This window comes from Scyliorhinus torazame, chromosome 1 (assembly GCF_047496885.1).
Source record: "Scyliorhinus torazame isolate Kashiwa2021f chromosome 1, sScyTor2.1, whole genome shotgun sequence".
NCBI classification, from domain to species: domain Eukaryota; kingdom Metazoa; phylum Chordata; class Chondrichthyes; order Carcharhiniformes; family Scyliorhinidae; genus Scyliorhinus; species Scyliorhinus torazame.
The window spans coordinates 60,856,441-60,872,884 of NC_092707.1; the positions used below are offsets into that span (position 1 = coordinate 60,856,441).

Genomic DNA, 16,444 nt, shown 5'->3' on the forward strand with positions numbered 1-16,444 from the left:
CTGTGACCTCCCGTCTGGTAATCCCTCCCTTGATAGAAACATCAATGGGGGTTCTGACAGGCTGTTACATTAGTCGCCCATCCCTCATGGGAAGGGTCAACTGGGCTCTTACATATACCTTGAGGGCTAATGGATTCTTTATGGCAGGCCTTGGGTCCGGTAATTATGCTTACGCAATCCCTCTTGATCCCCTGCACCCAACCTTTTATCATTGAAAAAAGTTTTCACCCATATCGTTGACTTTGAGAATGTGGGCAGCTGATATTGTGACGGGTTAACTCCTGATGGCCAATTAGTTTGATGAGCATGAGTTTTAGAAATATTAGAGGGCACATCATTGCTGTCAGGCCTTTACACTTAAGACTCCTGGATATGCACCCATGAATTTTAAATACTTACCCACCTCCTTCCTCCCTTTTGGAGGTCATGGCTCCTGGTTCCTGTTTACAAAAAAACAGTAGTAATTTACTCCCGTGTGGTTGGGATGATTCAATGCGGTCTGAAGATTCAATGTTAAACTCGCTGATTAGATTTAAATGCATTCAAATTCATTCAAATCAGGTTCTCGGGCTTCCTGGGCGTGAACCTGATCGTGTCATCGGGAAAGGCCAGGGAAGATCACGATCGGAAATCTCACCAGTGCAAATCTCTTTTTTGGCGCCATGCGGTATTTTGCAGCCATTATGGGATTTGCATCCACGTCCAACCGGACCGCAAAATCATGCCCATTGTCAATTTAGAGGTACATGTTGGCAGATTCAAGAAGGTGAAATTATTTATTTAGGATTGTATTTAGTAGGAACACTATTTTGTCACTAATTATATTCAGATGTGAAGATTAATAAAAAATAATGCCTCTGCAATGTGCAAATTCTGCCTTAGGCATTGGGTTTAAACTTTTCTTTTGCATAAAAAACAAATGGCCGGCATGCATGGAAAGCTCCGCTTTAATCGACATAGTCAGTGCTTTCTTGTGCACATCATTAGAGTACCACCAATGACATAAGAAGTAGGAGTAGGCAATTCAGCTCCTCAAGCCTACTCCGTCATTCAATATGATCATGGCTGATCCCATCATGGCCTCAACTCCACTTTGCTGCCTATTCTCCGTAACCCTTCAATCCATTCATAATTAAAAATCTGTCTAACTCCTCCTTAACTTTACTCAGTGTCCCAGCATCCACCACACTCTGGAGAAGTTCACAACCATTTGAGAGAAGTAATTCATCCTCATCTGTGTTTTAAATCTGCTACCTCATCCTAAAACTATGACCTCTCATCCCCACAAGAGGAAGCATCCGCTCTATGTCTACTTTGTCAGTACCTTTTTATCATCTTTATACCTCAATTAGATCTATTCTCATTCTTTTAAACTCGAGAGAGAGTGTAGGCCTAAATTGTTCAACCTCTCTTCATGAGACAAATCCCTCACCTCTGGAATCAACCTAGTGAACCTCCTCTGAACTGCCTCTAATGCAACTACATCCCTCCTCAAATGTGCGGTCTCAGTTCATTCCCTCAATGTCCATAGAAGCAACATTGCTCCTCTTGGATGGAAGTATGATGACGATGCACATGTTTTATTGCAGGATTTTGAAATATCGATGTTCCTCTAATCCACATGAGTGGACATGTAGAAATTGTGGCTTTGGTTGGAGTGACTTTGGCTGCAGCATTGACACAAATCAGATCAGCAAACTAGTGAGTTTTCAGTTGGGGGCTTGTGCTAGATAAAAATCTTTTGTTTGGTTGTAAAAAAGGGCCATTTGAATTTTCAGCAGAGAATTCTTACTGTTGTATTGTGCTGGGATAGGTTGGGTGGGCCTGGTTAAACATTTGCCTAGACTGGACTATCAGGTCTCTCAGGTTCTTTTATTGGCACGAAGCTGCAACTTTGTTATCGGGGCGGGGAAGGGAGGGAGTTATCGAGGGTGTGGCACAATCTCAATCTTGATGATTTTACCATCAGTAATAACTCATTGAAAGTTATTTTTTCAGGTGATTCGTTTATGGGATGTGGCTAGGCCAGCATTTTTTGCCCATCCCTATTGTCCTTGAGAAATTGTGATGAGCTGCTGTCTATGAATACAACTGAGTGGTTTATTGGGCCATTTCAGAGGGCTTTTAAGAGTCAACCACATTGCTGTAGGGTTAGAGTCACATACAGGCCAAATTGGATGAGAACAGAAGGCTTTTTCCACCAAAGGACACTATTGGTCAGGTAGGTCTTTTGAAACAATCACTAGTTTCATGGTCATCGGCCTGATGCTAGCTTTTACCATAGATCACGGCATGTAAGTTGACATGGCATATGTTACGTTATATACTTGGTATGTAAGTTGACCTCCCTTTTCAGCCATGACCTGCTGTACTTGCTTGAGTAGTCAGCCTCAATGTTTCACCCCCAAAATAGATGTTTTACTTATCAGTATCTTATAGCTGGGTATAAAGAATCAAGCGGACAATATGGGCTGTGTTGTGAAGATGCGCAGGAGTTTAAGATATACCCACACAGAGCAGATTCCCCATGGCGAATGACAAAGATGGCAACCTCCACATGCACACCGGCAGTTCACTTTTATACGCAATGTATAAATCAAGTCCATTTTTTTGGAGGGTTGTTATGAGGCTACAAATGTACCTTAAACACTCACATCTATGGTATTCTGGATTTACTTAATTGAGAATTATGAAACAGCTCATTAAATTTAAATTCCCCAGCTGTTATGGTGGGATTTGAACTCGCATTTCTAGGTCATTAGTCTGGGGCGTCATTCTCCGACCCCCCGCCGGGTCGAAGAATGGCTGTAGGCCGCCGTGAATCCCGCCCCCGCCGAAGTCTCCGGTACCGGAGATTGGGCGGGGGCGGGAATCGGGCCGCGCCGGTTGGCGGGACCCCCTGCTGGATTCTCCGGCCCGGATGGGCTGAAGTCCCGCCCAGAAATTGCCTGTCCCCTAGAGACCAGGGGCGTAAATCAAACCTGGTATTTACTGGCGGGACCAGGCGGCGTGGGCGGGCTCCGGGGTCCTGGGAGGAGGGGGGGGGGGGGTGCGGGGCGATCTGACCCCGGGGGGGCACTCTTTCCCTTCCGCCTCCGCCACGGTCTCCACCATGGCGGAGGCGGAAGAGACTCTCCCCACTGCGCATGCGCGGGAAACTGACAGCTGACGCTCTCGTGCATGCGCCGGGAAACTGTCAGCGGCCGCTGACGCTCCCGCGCATGCGCCGCATTTCCGCGCCAGCTGGCGGGGCAACAAACGCCATTTCCGCCAGCTGGCGGGGCGGAAATCCCTCCGGCGTCGGCCTAGCCCCTCAATGTTGGGGCTAGGCCGCCAAAGATGCGGAGCATTCCGCACCTTTGGGCCGGCGCGATGCCCGTCTGATTGGCGCCGTGTTTGGCGGACATCGCGCCGTTGGGGGAGAATTTCGCCCCTGGTCTCTAGTTTACTAGCCCAAGAGTCTAGCATAGTTTCCCCACTAATCCCGGTTAAATGCTCTTTTTTAAAGTAGTCTGATGCTGTCATTACTCCAATGGATGCTTTGATCTGTGACCCACATTTACAAGACTGCTTTGTTCAGATGACATTTACAGTGTGCACGTTTTCAGATAAGTGGTGTCTGTAGCTGTACAGTTTGGAGTCTGATATCTCTGTAATGCTGCGCTCTGGAAGTAATTAACGCAGTGTTTCAAACAGATATGTTTCAGACCCACGGCACAATTTGGAAAGGAAGGCAAGCCCGATCACACTTCAATTTATGACATGTTGTGTGGCTTGACGTGCTTTTATTCAAAGTACATTCTGAGCTGACCAATCTGGAATGGCTTTGTTCATACTTAGTAGTTCAATAGCTATCTTCCTGCTTCAAGATTTAAAATTCAAAAGCTGAATGGCAATCAGTAAACTCAATCGGCTAAATTCTCTCAAACTTTCCTTCCTTGCCTCATTTCCAACATGCGAATGATGGGGTCAGTCTTCCAGATTTCACATCAGGGGCGTCATTCTCCGACCCCCCAGAATTAAACCTCCTTTTCATCGGCGTGACCCGGTGCTCCAGGCTCACGCCGACCAGTGTGGAGGTGAGTGACGGCCTGGGGGGTTGGCTCTGGGCAGGCGATGGCGTGGCTGCAGTCTGAATGCGTGAGGAGAGGTGTGTCTCGGGGTGTGTGTGTGTGTGCGCGGCGGGGGGGGAGGTGGTTAGAGTAGGCTGGGCTCCGGGGGAGTGCCGGGAGGGGGTCCGTGCCGGGGAGGGGGATGGGGGGGTCCGTGCCGGGGAGGGGGATGGGGGGTCCGTGCCGGGTTGGAGGTTGGGGGGGGGGGGGTCCATGCCGGGGTGGAGGTTGGGGGGGGGGGGTCCGTGCCGGGGTGGAGGTTGGGGGGGTCCGTGCCGGGGAGGGGGATGGGGGGTCCGTGCCGGGGTGGAGGTTGGGGGGGGGTCCGTGCCGGGGAGGGGGATGGGGGGTCCGTGCCGGGGTGGAGGTTGGGGGGGGGGGGTCCGTGCCGGGGAGGGGGATGGGGGGTCCGTGCCGAGGTGGAGGTTGGGGGGGGGTCCGTGCCGGGGAGGGGGATGGGGGGAGGGTCCGTGCCGGGGAGGGGAATGGGGGGTCCATGCTGGGGTGGAGGTTGGGGGGAGTCCGTGCCGGGGCGGGGGATGGGGGTCCGTGCCGGGTTGGAGGTTGGGGGAGGTCCGTGCCAGGGTGGAGGTTGGGGGTGGTCCGTGTCGGGCAGGGGGATGGGGGGTCTGTGCCGGGGTGGAGGTTGGGGGGGGGTCCGTGCCGGGGAGGGGGATGGGGGGTCCGTGCCGGGGTGGAGGTTGAGGGGGGGTCCGTGCCGGGGAGGGGGATGGGGGGTCCGTGCCGGGGTGGAGGTTGGGGGGGGGTCCGTGCCGGGGAGGGGGATGGGGGGGGCCGTGCCGTGGAGGGGGATGTGGGGGGGTCCGTGCCGGGGAGGGGGATGGGTGGTCCGTGCCGGGGTGGAGGTTGGGGGGGGTCCGAGACGGGGAGGGGGATGGGGGGTCCGTGCCGGGGATGGGGATGCGAGGGCAAGTGAGTTGGTCCACCTGGCCAGGTGCCAGCCTCCAACAGTTGGACCCATGCGGTCCATGCCACCTGGCTGGGGGGAGGAGGAGATATGGGCAATGATGACATGTCGTCGTTCCCCTCCCCCCCCACCAGGCCGTCATGTTTTCCGATTATCCAGCGATGTTGGCCGCCGTGGCGGCAGCCGCTCATGTCTATGTTGCCCTGGATGAGGAGGAGGAGGAGGAGCGTGCCAGAGAGGCGGCGCAGGCTGCCGCAGAGGGACAGGCGGCAGCCGCCCAGGCTGGAGGGACACCTGACCGACAGGACGAGGAGGGGAGGAGGACGTCGCGGCCCCACGGCAACGGAGGCACCCGAGGGCGCCCCGTGTGTACCGGCCCCGGCAGTCATACCAGGACCTCACGGACCGGGAATGCAGGAGGAGACTCCGGATGAGGCGGGAAACCGTGGCACACATCTGCCACCTGGTGGCACACCTGTCACCGCGGGGCACTGGCGGGGGACACCCTCTCCCCGTGTCCGTCAAGGTTACGGTGGCCCTGAACTTTTATGCAACGGGGTCATTCCAGGCACCGAGTGGGGTCCTGTCCGGCATATCGCAGACATCGGTGCATCGGTGCATCCGGGCAGTGACAGATGCCCTATATGCCATGGCGCACCGCTACATCCGCTTCCCCGTGGACCGGGCCAGCCAAGATGCCCGGGCCGTGGGCTTCTCTGCCGTGGCCGGGTTTCACATGGTCCAGGGCGCGATCGATGGGATGCACGTCGCCGTGCGGCCACCTGCAGATAACAGGGCCGTGTTCACCAATAGGAAGGGGACCTATTCGATGAACATACAGGTGGTCTGCGACCACCGCATGATGATACTGCACGTCTGCGCCCGTTACCCAGGCAGTGTACACGACTCATACGTGTTGTCGCGGTCATCCATCCCCGGCATGCACGAGGGACGCCATCCCCGGCTGAGGGGCTGGTTGCTGGGCGACAGGGGCTACCCATTGCGATCGTGGCTGATGACGCCTATACGCAGGCCACGCAATGAGGCGGAGAACCGCTACAATGATGCCCATGTAGCGACAAGGGGAGTGATAGAGAGGTGCTTTGGCGTGCTGAAGATGCGTTTCAGGTGCCTGGACCTCTCTGGGGGCGCCCTCCAGTATCGGTCAGATAGGGTCGGCCGCATCATTGTGGTGTGCTGCGTCCTGCACAACATCGCCCAGCAGAGGGGCGATATGCCGCAGGCAGAGGAGGGCGGAGTGGAGGAGCAGCAGGAAGAGGCACAGTCCTCCCCAGATGAGGGGTATGGGGGTAATGGTCAGGGCAGACGGGGTACACACAGGCGGGTGGCTGTCCACCGTTACCGGCTGGCCCAGCGGGCACGGGACAGACTGATAGACGCCCGCTTCACTGACTAGATGGGCGTGGGAATCGGGTAGTATGGCCACAGACCGCACACCATGGCAACAGCCGACCACCCACCCAGGACCCTCACCCCCCCACCCACCCCACCCGCATGCACACCACCCCCCTCCCATTGCCGATCCACCTGCGGCACAACGGGCCGGGCTCACACAGTTGCGGGTGGACGCGTGTCTATTGCAGGCCATGGAGGATGATGACAACCCGCCCTGCGGTGAGCTCCTGGCTCTACATCGTTGGAGTATGTCTGACACATGGCCACAGTACCACCATCCACCCGGACCATCCCTGCACGCGGCTGTGACACTGCAGCGCACAGTCCCATCCTCTGCCCGGGGGATGTTGATGGCGGCCCAGGGGGAAGGGGGCAGACTCACCTGGGGCTGAGGTAAGACCACCCCTCACACACACACTTGCGCTCAACGTACATGACACCCCCGCACGCTTTGGACAGAGCACAAAGGCAGCTTCTGTAGGTGTAACATTGACTTTAATAACCAAAGGAGTTCATGCACGTGCCCTAGCCCCTAAAACTCATCTGTGCCCTGCACCCGTGCCAACTTACTCAGTGTCTAATTGTTTGGCCTTACGGGCCCTTTGACTACGTCTACGTGGTTCCCCAGATGGTACAGCAGAACTGGAGGTGGACTCCTGTGATTCCTGCCCTCTGACACTGGATCCCTTTGGCGGCCGTTTCCTGGGGCGTCCTGGCCTAGATGGGCCAGGCTGCGGCCCGGGCGACTGGGATGGCGAGCTGCCAGCCTGTCCTGCCCGTTGCCCACCCAATGCACCTGGGACGGAAGGGGGGGGAGACCGAGGTGTCGCGGTGTACCGGGACCTCCCCTACAGAGGGAGCCGGGACGGACCACACCACCTCCTCCTCCCTCGGGGTGCCCGATGGCCCCCAGGCCTCTACATGGGTGGGGGATGCGAACGGACTGGCCTTCCGACGCCCCCCCGACATCTGGCGCTGCCAGTCCTGGAGGCCCGTGCTGGTATCGACAGGGTTTGCAGCCATGGAGCCCAGGGGGTTGGCAAACCCTGTCTGTGACAGTGCGACGCCAGCTCGCACATGGCCACTGGCACCGATGCCCTCAGCGATGGCCTGCAGAGACTGGGCCATGGCCTGCAGAGACTGGGCCATGGCCTGCTGAGACTGGGCCATGGCCTGCAGAGACTGGGCTATGGCGTTGAGCGCCTCTGCCATCTGGCGCTGGCACTGGCATATGGCCTCCTGTGAGAGGGCAGCCATTTCCTGGGCCACAGACGCCGCCTGCACGGAAAGCCCCAGGCCTCGCAAACCGTTCCCCATGTCTGACACCGTCGCACCCATTGCCTCCACCGCGGACGCCACCCGTGCGGTGTCAGCTTGGGTGGCACGCATGACCGGCACCACTCCCAGCTCCTGGACGCGGGTGGACTCCTCCACCTGCGACTGCAGCCGCCGCAAGCCGCCCGTCACCCTCTTCGCTCGTCTCCGGGTCGGTGGTTGCATCGGATCTATGTGTGGGTGTGGTAACTCCAGGAACCCGGGATCCATCTGGGCGGCAGATGTTCGCTTGGGCTGGGCTGCCCTCCGACCGCCCGGCCCCTCTGCTGCTCCTACCTCCACCTGCTGTACCGGGACGGCTGTGTTGTGCGCACCAGTGAGTGTACCAGACGCCTCATCACTAAAGTGCCCAACCGAGGTGAGTGTTTCTGCGATGGTGGAGGGTGTTGGTGACAGCAGTGGCGTTGTGTCGTGCTCTTCGTCCCACTCTGAGTCCATGGCACTTTGGGGTGGGGGTTCGTCTCCACCCATCCACTCTGAGTCACTGTCCGGTATTTCGCCTTCCTGGGTAGTGCTGTCCCGGGTAGGGGTGTCCTGGGCAGTGCTGTCCCGGGTAGTGGTGTCCCGGGTAGTGGTGTCCCGGGTAGTGGTGTCCCGGGTAGTGGTGTCCCGGGTAGTGGTGTCCCGGGTAGTGGTGTCCCGGGTAGTGGTGTCCCGGGTAGTGGTGTTCCGGGTAGTGGTGTCCCGGGTAGTGGTGTCCCGGGTAGTGGTGTCCCGGGTAGTGGTGTCCCGGGTAGTGGTGTCCTGGGCAGTGCTGTCCCGGGTAGTGGTGTCCTGGGTAGTGGTGTCCCGGGTAGTGGTGTCCTGGGTAGTGGTGTCCTGGCTTGGATGTGACGGGGGCCTGTGGCTGCCCCGCTTGTCGCTGGGTGGTCGCTCCCGCACGTGACGGGGGTGTCGTCTCCCTGTTGCTCCAGGTCTCTCCGTCTCCCGTGGCATCCGAGGGGCATCCTGCGGGCGTCGCATGCTGGAGGGTGCGGGTCTCTCCGTCTCCCGTGGTGTGCGAGGGGCATCCTGCGGGCGTCGCATGCTGGAGGGTGCGGGTCTCTCCGTCTCCCGTCGTATGCGAGGGGCATCCTGCGGGCGTCGCATGCTGGAGGGTCCGGGTCTCTCCGTCTCCCGTGGCCTCCGAGGGGCATCCTGCGGGCGGTCTGCATCTGCGGGGTTGGGTGCCTGGACGTTTGGTCCTGTGATACACAATGAAGCATGCATGGTTAGACATCAGGCAGTGATCAGGTGATATGGGGGAGGGGGATATAGGGGAGGGGGGATATGGGGACGGGCTGTCGGTGGCTCACTTGCTACTACGCCCCCGACCTCTGCATCAGCAACCTCCCGGTCGTCAGGTCCGCCAGCCAGTTCCAGGGCCCTTTCCTCGTGTTCGGTCAGTGGCCTCTCATCAGCGGGGCCTCCTCCAGTCCTCACATGCTCCATATTGTTGTGTGCGCGCTTATCCTGTGGTGGGGGGTGGTGGCAGGGGTAAAAGGCAACACTGTTAGGCAGGTATATGAATGCACACCATCGGTTGCGCGTGCATTGCAGAGGTTAAGGTTAGGGCTGGATTCACTTGGGGATATGGGGGAGGGGGGATATGGGGGAGGGGGATATGGGGGATATGGGGGAGGGGGATATGGGGGAGGGGGGATATGGGGGATATGGGGGAGGGGGGATATGGGGAGGGGGGATATGGGGAATATGGGGGAGGGGGGATATGGGGGAGGGGGGATATGGGGGAGGGGGATATGGGGAGGGGTAGGGGGATATGGGAGAGGGGGGTTATGGGGGAGGGGGGATATGGGGGAGGGGGGATATGGGGAGGGGGGATATGGGGGAGGCTCACCCTGCCTGCTCTGACGAGGTTGTTCACCTTCTTGTGGCACTGGGTGCCTGTCCGTGGTGTCAGGGCCGCAGCGGTGACGGCCTCTGCCACTTCCCTCCACAGACACCGGCTGTGGTGTGGGGCACCTCTGCGGCCGTGCCCGGGATACAGGGCGTCCCTCCTCTGCTCCACCGCGTCCAGGAGCGCCTCCACATCCCGTGACTCGAACCTCGGGGCTGAGCGGCGGCCAGCCATCCAGTCGGGTGTTGCGGTCGGGTGTTCCGGTCGGGTGGGGGGGAGCAGCGCGGCCTTATGAGCCGTCACGCCGTGCGGCGCGTATGACGCTGCACGGCGTGAACCACTGCGCAAGCGCGGATCCCGTTACGCCGCTGCTAGCCCATTTCGGGCCGGAGACATTCGACCCATTTTTCCGACGTGACGCAAGTCGGATTTGCGCCGTTTTTTGCGCCGATCGGCGGACTTTCCGCCGATAACGGAGAATTTTGCCCCAGATATGGAACTGTTAGCAAGGCAGCTGGTCAGAGGGGGATAATATAGGCAGGAATGCTATGGAAATCTCTGTCATTACTGGCACGCCATTTGTGGGCTGAGCCTAAACACACCTCCCCCTACCCCGATCACAACGCGCGAAAGCCATGCATGTGCACCTGACGACCTGGGCAGGAATTCTCTGGCTGTTCGCTGGCCGGGATTCTCTGGACCTGCCGGCAGCACATCCCCGCCTGCGGGTTTCCCGGAGGTGTAGGGTGGTTTCAATGGGAATTCCCATAGTCAGCGGGAGGAGGGAATCCCGAATGGCACGCTGCCTCTGGCTGTCGGGATTGGAGAATCCAGCCCCTGATGTTCCCATTGCCACCAAATTATCTAGCAAATCCAAAAGCTAGGATACGGCAGCAACTGTCTAGGACTGGAGTCAGTATTGAGAAGCTATTTAACATTTTGGATTGTGAACAGCCAATTATGTTGAACTGCAACGTGGAGTCATGCTGTTTAGGCCAACCTGTCAATCATGATGTTTATTCTTAATACAAGCAGTGGTCCTATTCCCAAGTGTCACCATGTTTCCAAAGCCTTTTCCTTCAACCACCCATTTAATTTGTTCTTAAATATTGAACATAGAACATAGACAATACAGCACAGAACAGGCCCTTCGGCCCACGATGTTGTGCCGAACCTTTGTCCTAGATTATCATTGAATTTACAGTGCAGAAGGAGGCCATTCGGCCCTTTGAGTCTGCACCGGCTCTTGGAAAGAGCACCCTACCCAAACTCAACACCTCCACCCAACACCAAGGGCAATTTTGGACACGAAGGGCAATTTATCATGGCCAATCCACCTAACCTGCACATCTTTGGACTGTGGGAGGAAACCGGAGCACCCGGAGGAAACCCACGCAGACACGGGGAGAATGTGCAGACTCCGCACAGACAGTGATTCAAGCCGGAATCGAATCTGGGACCCTGGAGCTGTGAAGCAATTGTGCTATCCACAATGCTACCGTGCTGCCCTTAAGAACAAATAACTCTACACTATATCATTTTACCGTAATCCATGCACCTATCCAATAGCTGCTTGAAGGTCCCTAATGTTTCCGACTCAACTACTTCCACAGGCAGTGCATTCCATGCCCCCACTACTCTCTAGGTAAAGAATCTACCTCTGATATCCCTCCTATATCTTCCACCTTTCACCTTAAATTTATGTCCCCTTGTAATGGTTTGTTCCACCCGGGGAAAAAGTCTCTGACTGACTACTCTATCTATTCCCCTGATCATCTTATAAACCTCTATCAAGTCACCCCTCATCCTTCTCCGTTCTAATGAGAAAAGGCCTAGCACCCTCAAACTTTCCTCGTAAGACCTACTCTCCATTCCAGGTAACACCCTGGTAAATCTCCTTTGCACCTTTTCCAAAGCTTCCACATCCTTCCTAAAATGAGGCGACGTGGAGTCATGCTGTTTAGGCCAACCTGTCAATCATTGACGTGGCCTCTTGTTCAATCACTACCTCCAGTAGTCCATTCCAACGTCACAGTTCAATATAATCAAAGGTTTCTCCTGCCTCGCCTCTGTATCACTTACATTTAATTTCCTGTTCTTTCCAACCAGTTTAGAATCCAGTTTGCTAAATCCCATTCAATTCTGTACCCCTTAATTTTTTCCGATAATCCTTTATACGCTATCTTGTCAAAGGTTTTCTGTGAGTCCATATAAACCATATCCATTGCATTTCCATGTTCACCATTTGTGACCTATTCAAAAAATTCCATCAGATTTGCCAAGCAGTATCTTCATTTATGAATTCTGAGTTTGCTGCTTCTAATTATTTCTTTATCTGAACAAGCTCACTGTGGCTTTCATTTGATGCAGTCGCTGCTGGTAAATGGTTGATATTTCAAAGTATGAGTTGTGGGTGTCTCTGTTTGAATTAGAACTTCACTGGTTCAGTGACACCATCCAGCACATTTATCAACTTCAGATCATCCATGAGAAAACAAAATGCTGCAGATGCTAGAAATCTGAAATAAATTAAAAAATGCTGGAAAAACCCAGCAGGTCCTGCAGCATCTGTGGAGAGGGAAAGGAGTTAACGTTTTGAGTCCATATGGATGACTCTTCCTTTGAGTTAAAGAGAGGGAGAAATGACTTTTTACTGTTTCAGAGGGTTGGAGCAGGTGAAGTAGAATAGACAGTCAGGGATAGGTGAGAGCTCAGGAGCGATTTGACAAAAATGTCATGGACACACGACAAAGGGATTGTGCTATTCTGCTACCTTGACTTTATGTCCCCATTAGCACCTTCTTTAGTCTTTAACACTACCATTAACACTCCTTTGTCTTGTGCCCATGACATCTTTGTCCGATGTCTCCTGAGCTCCCACCTCTCCTTGACCTTCCCCGCTTAAACAGTAGAACATTTATCACGTTTCTCCATATCTTTGGCTCAGAGGAAGACCCATGCAGACTCAAAACGTTAACTCGGTTTTTCTCTCCACAGATCCTGCCAGTCTTGTTGAGGTTTTCCAGTATTTTCTGGGGGGGTTTCCTCAGCCAGTCCATATCTGATATTGGCTTTTAGACTGGGTTTATGTCCATAACAGAGGCTTCATTACCATAATGCTTCCTATTTATTGGTGTTAATGATGACATTTCTGTACTATTCCTTCCTGTTCAGAAGGTTCAGTTTGGTGCCTTTTAAAAACTCACCATGCAGCTTTCAATGCAAAATGTGAACAAATGAATGTACTCTTTGTGGAGCGAAATTTATTTATTCTGTACCTTTTTGAACAGGTCTGCCAACAGACACTTTGCAAGGACACAGGGACCGATTCTATGATGAGTTTCACAGGTAACAATGAATAGCTCGTCCGCATTGATGACCAGTATAATGAATCAGGAGACTGTAATGGAGAGTTCCTCCAGAAACCGTGGTTCACAACAGACCATTAATTGGCCACGGTTTTCACAGCTGGCTGGATAAGTGTGGCAATAGTAAATGGCCTTCAATTTGCAGCGTTTATATTTCACAGATACTAGGCTTTTATAAATATGACCGAATAAGCAGCAGAGAGGGAAAGGATGTGCAGGATCTTCAAACATGTGCATGTGTTGAAATATATTAAAGATTATGAGTACCTATTATTTACAATGCAGACATAGTGGTATGAAGGCTATACTCAAAAGCTTTGAATATTTTACATTGCCCTAGTATTGTGCGAAGTGATGACTACCAAGATCAGCAACTTGATACTTGATTGTCATCTTATGGTGTAGCCGGGTCCACCTTTATTCCATATAAATGATGTGGACTTGAGTGTAAACGAACACAGTCCTGAAATTTGGAAAATGGTGTGGAGAAGGGCCCTCAGGCGGATCTAGGACAGCAAAATGGGCAAACAGATGGAAAATAGATTTTATTGTGGATATGTGTGAGGTATTACATTATGTGGAGATGCCGGTGTTGGACTGGGATAGGCACAGTAAGAAGTCTTACAACACCAGGTTAAAGTCCAACAGTGAGTTCTCCCAGTGAGCCAGAGAAGACACAGCCAGGGTGAGACAGGACCAAGAGTGAGTTTGGGAATTTGAATCTAGGTGGGAATTCGAAGTTGGGTGGGGAGGCTTTTTATCCCTGGTAAGTGACTGATAAGTAGTGTTTCTGTTTTCTTTTTCTTTTCGTTGGTATATTTATTATTTTTTTTCTTCGTTGTTTATTTATTTATTTATTTTTTGGGGAAATTGTAATTGTTGAAGTTAACCGAAGGTTTAAGACATAGCAGGAGATCGCAGACCATGTCATGCTCCTCGTGTGCGATGTGGGAGCTCAGGGACACATCCACTGTCCCTGGCTCCTTCACGGGCAAGAAGTGTGTCCAGTTGCAGCTCCTGTTAGACCGCTTGACGGCTCTGGAGCTGCGGATGGACTCACTTTGGAGCATCCGCGATGCTGAGGACGTCGTGGATAGCACGTTTAGCGAGTTGGTCACACCGCAGGTGAAAGGTACTGAGGGAGATAGAAAATGGGTGACCAAAAGACAGAGCAAGAGTAGGAAGGCAGTGCAGGTGTCCTCTGCGGTCATCTCCCTGCAAAACAGTTATACCGCTTTGGATACTGATGAGGGAGATGGCTCACCAGGGGAAGGCAGCAGCCGCCAGGTTCATGGCACTGTGGCTGGCTCTGCTGCGCAGCTGGGCAGGAAGAAGAATGGCAGGGCTATAGTGATAGGGGACTCAATTGTAAGGGGAATAGACAGGCGGTTCTGCGGGCGCAATCGAGACTCCAGGATGGTATGTTGCCTCCCTGGTGCAAGGGTCAAGGATGTCTCGGAGCGGCTGCAGGACATTCTGGGGGGGGAGGGTGAACAGCCAGCTGTCGTGGTGCACATAGGCACCAACGATATAGGTAAAAAACGGGACGAGGTCCTACAAGCTGAATTCAGGGAGTTAGGAGTTAAACTAAAAAGTAGGACCTCAAAGGTAGTAATCTCAGGATTGCTACCAGTGCCCCGAGCTAGTCAGAGTAGGAATGTCAGGATAGATAGGATGAATGCGTGGCTCGAGAGATGGTGCAAGAGGGTGGGATTTAAATTCCTGGGGCATGGGAACCAGTTCTGGGGGAGATGGGACCAGTACAAATCAGACGGTCTGCACCTGGGTACGACTGGAACCGATGTCCTGGGGGGGGGGGGTTTGCTAGAGCTGTTGGGGAGAGTTTAAACTAATGTGGCAGGGGGATGGGAACCGATGCTGGAAGTTGGAAGGTACTGAAACAGGGACAGAAACAAAAGGCAGTAAGTGGGAAAGTGTAAGGCAGAGAAGCCATAGTCAAAAATCAAAAAGGTGACAGTACAAGGTACAGTGGCTGAGGGGAGCTCAGTGAATAGGCCCAGTAATACTAAAAGGAATAAAACGGGAAGTGAAAACATTAATGGTAAGCGACGCGGCAGGTTGTTACATGGAGATTATCGGTTCAACAACAAGGAAAATTAGGAGAAAGGTTAAGAGGAAATATAACTGAGGAGAGGTTACTGATCGAGGTGTTAAGATTCAGAACAGAGTTATAAAAGCCAACATAAGTGTACTTGACCTGATGCTCGTAGTATTCGGAATAAGGTAAATGAGTTGATGGCGCAAAGCATTGTGAATGACTATGATTTAGTGGCCATTACTGAAACATGGTTAAAGGATGGTCACGACTGGGAGTTAAATATCCAAGGGTATCAAACTATTCGGAAGGACAGAGTGGATGGTAAGGGAGGTGGTGTAGCTCTGTTATTTAAGGGTGACATCCGGGCAACAGTAAGGGATGACATCGGTGCTATGGAGGATAAGGTTGAATCCATTTGGGTGGAAATCAGGAATAGTAAGGCGAAAAAGTCACTGATAGGAGTAGTCTATCGCCCACCAAATAGTAACATTATGGTGGGGCAGGCAATAAACAAAGAAATAACTGATGCATGTAGAAATGGTACAGCAGTTATCATGGGGGATTTTAATCTACATGTCGATTGGTTTAACCAGGTCGGTCAAGGCAGCCTTGAGGAGGAGTTTATAGAATGTATCCGCGATAGTTTCCTTGGAACAGTATGTAATGGAACCTACAAGGGAACAAGCGGTCCTAGATCTGGTCCTGTGTAATGAGACAGGATTGATTAATGATCTCCTAGTTAGGGATCCTCTCGGAAGGAGCGATCAGAATATGGTGGAATTTAAAATACAGATCAAGGGTGAGAAGGTAAAATCAAACACTAGTGTTTTGTGCTTAAACAAAGGAGATTACAATGGGATGAGAGAAGAACTAGCTAAGGTAGACTGGGAGCAAAGACTTTATGGCGAAACAGTTGAGGAACAGTGGAGAACCTTCCAAGCGATTTTTCACAGTGCTCAGCAAAGGTTTATACCAACAAAAAGGAAGGACGGTAGAAAGAGGGAAAATCGACCGTGGCTATCTAAGGAAATAAGGGAGATTATCAAGTTGAAGGAAAAAGAATACAAAGTAGCAAAGATTAGTGGGAGACTAGAGGACTGGGAAATCTTTATGGGGCAACAGAAAGCTACTAAAAAAGCAATAAAGAAGAGTAAGATAGATTATGAGAGTAAACTTGCTCAGAATATAAAAACAGATAGTAAAAGTCTCTACAAATACATAAAACAAAAAAGAGTGGCTAAGGTAAATATTGGTCCTTTAGAGGATGAGAAGGGAGATTTAATAATGGGAGATGAGGAAATGGCTGAGGAACTGAACAGGTTTTTTGGGTCGGTCTTCACAGTGGAAGACACAAATAACATGCCAGTGACTGATGGAAATGAGGCTATG

General features: G+C 53.0%; 1 protein-coding gene across 3 annotated transcripts in view; it reads left to right on the plus strand.

Moving 5' to 3' along the window:
• The window catches only part of LOC140408416 (huntingtin-interacting protein 1-related protein-like), a 235,419-nt gene that overhangs the window by 166,908 nt on the left and 52,067 nt on the right, over positions 1 to 16,444 (plus strand). For all 3 annotated transcript variants that reach the window (XM_072495577.1, XM_072495588.1, XM_072495597.1), the window contains one exon: positions 12,919 to 12,976. In XM_072495577.1, coding sequence (XP_072351678.1) covers positions 12,919 to 12,976 — 58 coding nt within the window. The remainder of the gene's footprint in view (positions 1 to 12,918; positions 12,977 to 16,444) is intronic.